General features: G+C 44.8%; 1 protein-coding gene across 1 annotated transcript; it reads left to right on the top strand.

The window, feature by feature from the left end:
• Positions 1–286: 286 nt before the first annotated feature.
• Tcf21 (transcription factor 21) lies at positions 287–3,380 on the top strand. The gene is made up of 3 exons (XM_047558614.1): positions 287–466; positions 505–1,069; positions 2,845–3,380. Exons 2-3 carry the CDS (start codon positions 620–622, stop codon positions 2,932–2,934), a joined length of 540 nt encoding a protein of 179 aa, XP_047414570.1. The 5' UTR covers positions 287–466; positions 505–619; the 3' UTR covers positions 2,935–3,380.
• Positions 3,381–9,143: the final 5,763 nt, after the last annotated feature.

Raw genomic sequence — 9,143 nt, 5'->3', positions numbered from 1 at the left:
TCAGAGTAAAAGAATGCCTTAGGAAATGGGCAGGAGACAAAAGCTGTAGTAGGACTAGCTCCTCTTTGGGCCAAAGTGGAAGAATGAGACTGGTATGTACGCGTTGCAATTGAGTCGATTTACAAGTTGGAAACTGGGGTCTGTTCACGAGTGTCTCCTCTGCTTGTGAAAGGGGTCCAAAAGCTTTGCTAGCCTAGCAGGCCCCTCCCCTAGACTGCAAGGATCCGCCTCTCTATTCCCCAGATAAATTCCTAGTGTCCACCAAATTCCTCAGCGCTCTCTCACACTCCTCTGCGGCCACGACTCCGGGGGTGGGGAAACAGATCGCCAGTTTCTTTCCCTCAGAAGCCTTAACGCTGGGTTTTCACAACTCTGGGAAGGGGTGAGACCAAAGTAGTCAGACCCCCCAGTTTCAATTCCCAACAAGAGGTGGCTGCTCCTTACTTTGGAGGCCCGTGGTTTCAGGCTCGCGCTCTCTCTCTCTCTCTCCTCTCTCTCTCCTCTCTCTCTCTCTCTCTCTCTCCTCTCTCTCTCTCTCTCTCTCTCTCTCTCCACACACACACACACACACACACACACACAAATTTTTTTCTCTCTGTCTCCCACCACTACCCTGACCATGTCCACCGGCTCCCTCAGCGATGTGGAGGACCTTCAAGAGGTGGAAATGCTGGAATGCGAAGGGCTAAAAGTGGACTCCAACAAGGAGTTTGTGACTTCCAACGAGAGCACTGAGGAGAGTTCCAACTGCGAGAACGGGTCTCCCCAGAAAGGCCGCGGCGGCCTGGGCAAGAGGAGGAAGGCGCCCGCTAAAAAGAGCCCCTTGAGCGGGGTCAGCCAGGAGGGGAAGCAGGTCCAGCGCAACGCGGCCAACGCGCGCGAGCGGGCCCGCATGCGGGTGCTGAGCAAGGCCTTCTCCAGGCTCAAGACCACCCTACCCTGGGTGCCCCCGGACACCAAGCTCTCCAAGTTGGACACACTTAGGCTGGCGTCCAGCTACATCGCCCATTTGAGGCAGATCCTGGCTAACGACAAGTATGAGAACGGTTACATTCACCCGGTCAACCTGGTGAGTTCTGCGGTGTGGGGGCGGCGGTCCCGCACGCCCCGAGTCTGGCCCGCCGGGTGTGAGTGCGCGCGTGTGCGTGGGCTGGGAATGGGGGTGCCGGCCTTGGTGTGCCCCACACACCTTGGCCACCGCCGGCCCCGCACCTCTAGGGACCGACTGCAGGCGCTCCCCACACCGCCATCGCTCCTGCCCTACGTGCAGCCACTGGGATGATTTATGCGAGGGTTTGACGTGGCAGCCGCATTAGGGATTTCCAAGTGTATTAAGCTGGCAAAGAGGAGGGATCCCCCGCGCGGGTGCCAGGGCAGCTCCCGCTGGCGTGAAGGGGCTGGTGCAGGATAGGGAACACTGACGAGATGCTACGCACCGAAGAGACATCTTATTAATCCCTTGATTCTTCCTTTAGCTAAGAGTAAAACGTGATTTTTCCTTATAAACATCCAGTTCCGTTCCTTTCCCAAGTATAGGACCATTGGATGTGGACACATTCTTGCCGGCTTCCTTATCAATGGAAGACCCCCAATCACTTAACTGTTCTGTTTCTCCTATAGGCGGGTTAACATTTTTAAATACCATCAATTCTGGTAGATATCAGCATCGTTAACAAATTCGCAAACGTATTAGTGTCCTGAATAACACTAAAATAACAGGTCACTCTCGCCTAAGATTTAAGAACACATTACCTTGCTTTCTTAAAAAGCAATACCCATTGAACCTATCTTTTAAATACAAAAAAAGTAATGCTTGTTGAGCCTACTATTTTCTCAAATGTATTTTCCTGTTTAAGAAATATCTTTTAATTCCTCTTTCATTCGATTTCACTTTAAAAGGTGCAGGCTCTAAAGAAAACAACTTACTAGAACTTCTGTTTGTATGTGATAAGAATGAGATTTTCCTCTTTAAAGTCAAGTCTTATCGGCCAGCACTAGTGCCTAAAGGATTGAGTTGTCTCACCCAATTGGTCTCAGGAGTTGGGGGGAGGGGATACAAACACATTTTGCCATGAAAAATAGTTTCCCCTCCAATTAAAAGGGTTTTCCCCCCAATGATGTTAAGATCAGAAACTAAAATGAAAATATTTCCTAGAATATTTGCTGTTGCTTTCCTTTTTCTTTGAATAAAAATTTAAATAAGCTTTATTATAAAAGAGCCCAGAAAAGGGAAGAAATAGCATTGCTTTCTCCATAGTAGGAAAATGATCGTAAATAAAATGACCGTGTACTTATTAGCATTATTTTCCCCCTTTAGAGCTGGTGATTAACTTAAAACTGTAGTCAAATCCTGGGTTTGAAAGAAATGAAAGTCTGCACCAGGGAGATAGATGGGGTTGAAAGTGAGAGGACCCGGAAACCTGGCCACTGCCTCATCAAAGGGGCTCAATGGGTTCTTCTCTGTGCCCAGTAGGTGCAAGGTCCTTCTGAGTTTCTCTGCTCAGGCTATTCTGAGCATCTGCCTCCTGCCTGTGCCCCAGCACACTTAGCTTTACCAGGGCCTCTCTTGGATTTCAGTAGGAATCCAGCATGGGCCCTTCAGGCTGTTATTCAAAAAGGCCACCACCACCACCACCACTCTAGCTGTGACTTGGCACCAAGGCATCTTCTTTATTTTATCCAACTGCAACTGCAGGACCACTTGGACACCAAGTAAACTGAAGAAATAACCACCCTCTCCTGCTCACTGCTTGCCCCACTGCGCCTCCTCCTTAGCTTTTCAGCCCGAACCCACCCCTTCTCCTCCAGGGCCACTTACCTCCTCCACCCTCTTGTCTTCTGCAGACGTGGCCCTTTATGGTGGCCGGAAAACCCGAGAATGACCTGAAAGAAGTGGTGACCGCAAGCCGCTTATGTGGAACCACGGCGTCCTGACCTTGGAGGTGCGAGTCTGGGAAAGGCGCGCTCCCCGGGGGAGCGGGTCCCGGGAAGGCGACCCCTGCCCTCCCTGCTCTCTGTCTCTGCTTCCCCCTCGCAAAGCTCCTCTCCCATCCCACCCCGAGAGAACACTTGACAGCGACGAGGAGATTCGTTTCCAAGCCGGAGGAGATCAATCGTACTTACAGATTCCCATCTATTTAACTTTATTAACTTCTACCGTGAATGACTGCGAGCCTTGCTGGTCCAAGTGCAATATGTAATTATAAATATATAAATAGATAATAAGAGCCTATCAATGTGTATCTTTTGTACAATGTTGTAAAATGTAGATCATAGAATAGCTGACTTTGACAGTCACATTTATAAAGTAATTCACTTAAAGATATATATTTTTTTCAAACATTTTGCTACTTTCAAAAATAAATCCTTCTTTATATTGCTAAAAACATTGGTGTGACTTTTTTTTAATTGGAAGAAAAAGTTGAAAACTATGAGGAAGTCTGATTTCAATGGTTCTTTCAAACCTCAATCCAAACCTCTAGAAAAGGATTAAATGTTATTTCCACTATGAAGGCACGGAACATATTTTGAAATCCTAAAAACAAACTCCAAGTCATTTACAAGTTACTTTTAAGACCATTAGAAATATTGTAACTATAAACAGAAAGAGTAGGATTAAATTTATTTTGTTACTAGGAGCAAGAGGAAAAATCACAGCATAGAGAGGACATTATATTTTTCAAGTATTCCACAGTATAATTGCGACACAAATAGGAAAGTAAACTCCACGTTTTATAATTTCCAGGCTTGTTTGTGATCCCAACAATCCACGTTTGCAAAGTAGTGAAAAAATAAGGGGGACTATAAAAGATGCAAATTCCACGGCCCTCAGGGAGTGTTGTATGATTACCAAGTTCTGCCACATACCTTGTATATTTCTTATTAATAATTCATTACTTAAATCTAACAACTCGCGCAGGCCTGCACTTCGGTTGAGGTTACCCATTGCGTTCAGCACCCTCGACGACTTCCGGCGGGCTGGTTTTTAATTTAAACATCTTCCAGGCTACGGAACAACTCGCAGAGGAAGATTAAGTTGAGATAAACAGAGAAGGGAGGCAGAGGAGCCTGGGATCGGGCTCCCTAGCTGCCCCAGCGCAGCCCGCGGCTGCCGATGCGCCAGATGCCACCGGGGCTGTTTAATGTTCGGGGTTATGACCGCAGTGTTTACAAGACGTCTTCGGTTATTTATACTGTTATTCCTCGTAGAGGGCCTTGAAACTTCCGCTTCATTTGCTCTTTCTTTTCGATCTCCCCACCCCTTCTTTTCTGGACTCAGTTTGGTACCTGGCGTAAGGACTTTCCCTCCCTCCTCCCGCATCTAGCCAACCCCAAAGGCTGCTGGCCGGGTGGAGCTCAGCCCGGTCAGCGGGATCCCGCTGTGTTGTACCAAGAAGCGTCGGTTCTTCGGGCCTGGGAACTTAGGTGCCTCCTCCTCCACGTCATCTGCACGTCGGAGCACATTTCAAGGTGTCAGGCTACCTTCTACCCACACCCAATTTGACTTTCAAGAGCGTATTTCCAATTCTAGCCAGCTCCACTTTCCCCAAATTCGTGTTCCTCCTTTACTTCTACTAGAGGGACAGAATCCTCGCCTCCACCGGCCTAGAGTTCAAATCTTTAAGACTGGAACCAGCACCACTCAGCTGTATGCCTTTCACGCTCAGCAAATTTGCCAAGTTCCGAAACACCAGATAAATGCTCCCCATTTTAAGCACTGCACGCAGGAGAAGTAACTTCTTCATTCTCTGACAACCCCAAACTGCTGATATTTTTAAAAAAGTCCCCATGCTTCCTACCTCTAATTTGGAGCCTTGGCTTTAGGTAGGAGGCAAGAGGTTATGAAAAGGGTATACACCCAGATTCTGGTCCTGGTCTGCATCCAGCTAGCTATATCCTGAGCCAGCCAACCCATAATTTTCTCTTCCCTGAAAAATAAAGATGGTGATAATGACAGTAATAATCAACTCATGCTTTTCTCTTTCCCTGCACAAAGGCTTAGTGTGACTCAAATGAGATTATATCGGTGCAATTTCTTCATAAAGGAAAGGTTCCTTGCAAATGTCAATTACTTGTACTAAATGGCAGGTGGTGAACTGCATATGCATAGGCCCCAAAATGAATGCGTCTCAGATAGGAAGCTCAAAAGATGTATATTATAATGTATAGGCAATGAGCTTTTATTGTATGAACTACATCATGTCTCTTCCATGCAGTGTTGAACCCTTCTCACCTTCCACCTCTCCCCAGTGTTCTCCAAATTTGCAGAACTAGAGTTGCATGTGGAAGGAGGACACTGATGTTTAGTGAGGGGGACATAAAGTCCTATCAGGGGCCACAGCCAAGCGGCCTGGGCACACTTGGGTCTCCACAGTTTTAGACTAAATGAAACAAACAGTGGGGAGGAAATGACTGGGTCGTGGTGACCATTAGCCCCAAGAACACACACAACGTGACCACCCTTGCATACCCACCATACACTACGGGCTAAACGGCTCTCTTTCTCCATGGGCCCTTCTATCTCAGATCACCAGTAAACCCACACTAACCAGACCCAGTTTCCTTGCACTTTTTCATCTCCTTGCATCTTTCCCCAAAGAGTGCAGCTCTCAGCCTACCTTGCCCAGTTTACTCACTTGAATTGTAATTTGACAAGCAGGTGCAAAACATGAATGAGGACCCCATTTGCCCCAAGCCAGTATAGTCAGGAGTGAGGAGGAGTGGGGAGTACCCTATGAGCTATAGGTTATGAAAATTATCTTATTAGAAACTTTTTCAGGAAGAACCAGGAATTACCAAAGATGCTCATAGATGCCTGGAAAAATGAAGTATTTCAAAATAGTGTGTCTGTGAGTTTGCAGGAAGAACATACATACTCAAACCATACTGTAGCAGAGGAAAATCTCTCTCTCTCTCTCTCTCTCTCTCTCTCTCTCTCTCTCAACTGCTTCCCTCCCTCCCATTGCTTGTCTATCTTTTACAGGCAATTCAGTGAACTTTTAGCAGGTGTTCCCATTACCAAATGGAAGACTTTTTTCTTTCAAGAGAAAATCAGAGAATGGGGTCTCTTCTTTGAAAAGAGAAGTGCTGAGCAGTGGTAATGTGGTGTCCACATTATGTGTATGTGTATTATGTGTATTTAGTGATTAGTGAAAATACTGCCTGAGGGAACTTTAAGCCAATGGTTCTTTTGCACATTTCAGAATCACCTGGATGCTCTGACAATGTAAGTTTCTTCTAAGTTTCCACTTGATGCGATTGTTGCTGATCCAAGGACATCTTGAGAACGGCTGTTTTGAGATCTGTCTTATTAGGGAAACAAAAAGAATTAATGCAGAGGGAAAGGAAATGTTGCAAAGTGGAATGTTTGTTTTAAGAGGGAGGCTGCATGTTCTGGGCTCCAGTTTGATTGGATTTTCTATTACTCCAGGGTGGCATGCAATGGACTCAAAATACTAACTGCTGTTCTAGAAATCAAATGGCTAGTTCTTAGAAAATAAGATTTGTTATACCCTGGTGTATGAACCTGGGTACCCTCATCTAATGCCCTCAAAGATAAATTGTAGTCGTTAGGTGATGAATTAAAGACCTGTCTGGAAAAGGGCCAGGTTGTTGTTGGCGCCCTTGCTACTCTAAGGGGGAGAGAAATCAGGGCACCCTGGACTCACGCCCCTTGCAGGAGGATCCCTTCGTTCATTCACAGGCCATAAAAGATTTCTGCATCACTTTAGGGGAAGTAATCGGGTTCATTCTGGTTCAGCACCCTGAGCAAAGGGAAATCAACCCGTGGTTGGGGTGCAGGGAGCACAGAGGTGGAGTAGAGAAAGGTCTTCCGTTGTTATTATTATTTTTTTCTACCAGGGAAGAGTTTTGGGAAGCAGGAGGTAAGAGAGAAACTTCCAGTTCTGAACCCGAGCCTACACAGTCTTATACATGTCCATTTCCGAACTCGGTCTCAGAGACAGGGTGAGTGCACCGCTGCGGCTCTGCCAGGAGCACAGACGCAGCAGAGGGCGGGGTCTGGGTTACTGCAACACCCCAGGGAACGCAGGCGAGAGGGGGGCACAGCCGGACAGCTGAACATCCTTTCTTAACTTTTCTTCCTTTCCTCCAGATTCTGGAACTGCCCGTGGAAACTCACTGGGTGCCAATGGCATTCCTGAGAGTCAGTCTGGCTTCCTGCAAGGCGTCTCTTGGCACTGTGAGCCTTTAAGATCTGGGCAAGCTCTGCGGGTCCACCCTCCTCCCCGTTAACCACCCCAAGAACAAGCTTCAGAACCCCTCCCGGGACAGAGGGAGGAGAAAGAATGGGAAAAGGCGGAGAAAACAACCCATTTAGAATGTCGGGGAGTTAAGGAGACCAGACTTCCCAAGAGGAAAGTTACATGGTGTTTTGTACCCAGCACTTAGTGTACTTTCTGACACCGCAATAAATGTTGAATAAAAATGAATGAATCTTTAACTCTTTGAGGGCATGGAGAAGGAAGGAGATAAGATAGAGGGTAGTTGATGGGACATAAAAGTGGGGGGCCTTCCCATGGTTACACAGAACTTGAACCTCTTGTTGAAGTCTAGGTGCATATCTGAGAGGAAACAATTTTTAAAAAGGCAAGCAGATGGGATGAGACCAGATGGAGTCAACTGGGAATGGGATGTATGAACTGACCTCCTGCAAACCTCAAATGAGATGTGTTCCTTCTTTTTTTCAGTAGAAGGTATTATTAGTTTTTAATGTATCTGCTTAAAAGGTGCTTTAAAAATGTACTTAATTTGAGACATTTTTTAAGACTGCTATGTTTACTGGTTCTAATTTTAAAATCAACCCAATTGGGATAGAGGAAATGATTTGTTGCTTTTTACAGATGTAAGTAAGATTCTGGTTTAGAGGAAACAGTTTTTGATTGAGTTCTTAGACAAGATCCTAAGCCTTTCAGGATCTTCCCTTCTGTGAAATGAGTATAATAGTGATTACTTGAGAAAATTAACATATAGGTGGACAATGCCTGACACATGATAGACACTAACCGATGTCATTCCCCCTTCTTCTTCACTGAATTACAAAAATGACTGGAAGAATGATATTTGCTTCCCCTAAATAGTTATCTATACAATAGTAAACAATTACTGAATTCTTGTGATAATAAAACTACATCAAATCACCTTGAGTGTGATTAAAGGAGATTATCATTCCATTCCCCTCCTTCTTCTGTAAGACTTCACTATCTTAATTGCAGTGAATCCTGTCCTTAATTCTATATTTCAGCACTTATCACCTTATCCATAACTATTATTTTCTTTCATTTCACTGTTTACTTAGTTTGTGTCTGTCTCCACCAGCTCCATGAGAGTAGGGACCGTGCCTGGCTGCTTCCCTTGTTTTCCCAGTACTTAATAAATATGATGTCAGATACAGGTAAGTGCTCAAAGAGGAGTATGAAAAGCTTAATACTAAGCTTCCTAAAGATAGCCATGTCTGCTCATTAAAGTTATATTGCACTTCTAGGGTCATAGACTGGCTCAAATACATTGTCTAATTTTTTTTTTTTTTTTAGAATTTGGTAATATATCACAGTACTTAGGCATTTGTCAAACATTTATTCTGTAAGAAAGATAAATCTACAATGAAAAGGATATTATCAATTATGTTGATATCATTAACATTCTTCAATTATGAAACATGGGGGCTCTTTTTAAAGCACCACATCCCAGGCAAGGGTCCACAATAAACTCTGTACCTTTCAATGCAATGTGTGTCCCCTTCTTTCCAACCATTGCTGAGGAGCTGTCACCTTTAAACTTGTTGATTGATTCTTGGAGTCACTTACTAACACATATCATCTATTATTATTTTTTCTTCTTTTGTAGTTTATATGAATTCTGTCATCTTTTGGGGGGCTAAAATCTTACGTTCAGACACCCATCTCTCACTCAGTTACTCTTTTCTTTACAATTTTTTTCTTAACAAACACATTTTTAGTCCCTGAAAAAAGAACTCTTCAATATACTCACAAATGTGTGATGTTTTCCTCACACTAACCAGTTATTCAACTCTACATGAATTAACTAGATGTCCTACAATTCAATTCAATTCTGAGTGTCTATCAAAGTTAGCATCAGTTCTCATAAGTTAAGGGCACAGTTCC

This window comes from Sciurus carolinensis, chromosome 7 (assembly GCF_902686445.1).
Source record: "Sciurus carolinensis chromosome 7, mSciCar1.2, whole genome shotgun sequence".
NCBI lineage: Eukaryota > Metazoa > Chordata > Mammalia > Rodentia > Sciuridae > Sciurus > Sciurus carolinensis.
This window is presented reverse-complemented; position numbering and strand designations above follow the sequence as displayed.

Excerpts from the sequence above, each read along its gene's own strand:
- Tcf21 (XM_047558614.1), top strand. The coding sequence starts at position 620 with ATGTCCACCGGCTCCCTCAGCGATGTGGAGGACCTTCAAGAGGTGGAA. Across the intron at positions 1,070-2,844 it reads ACATTCACCCGGTCAACCTG|ACGTGGCCCTTTATGGTGGC; the intron begins GTGAGTTCTGCG and ends TGTCTTCTGCAG.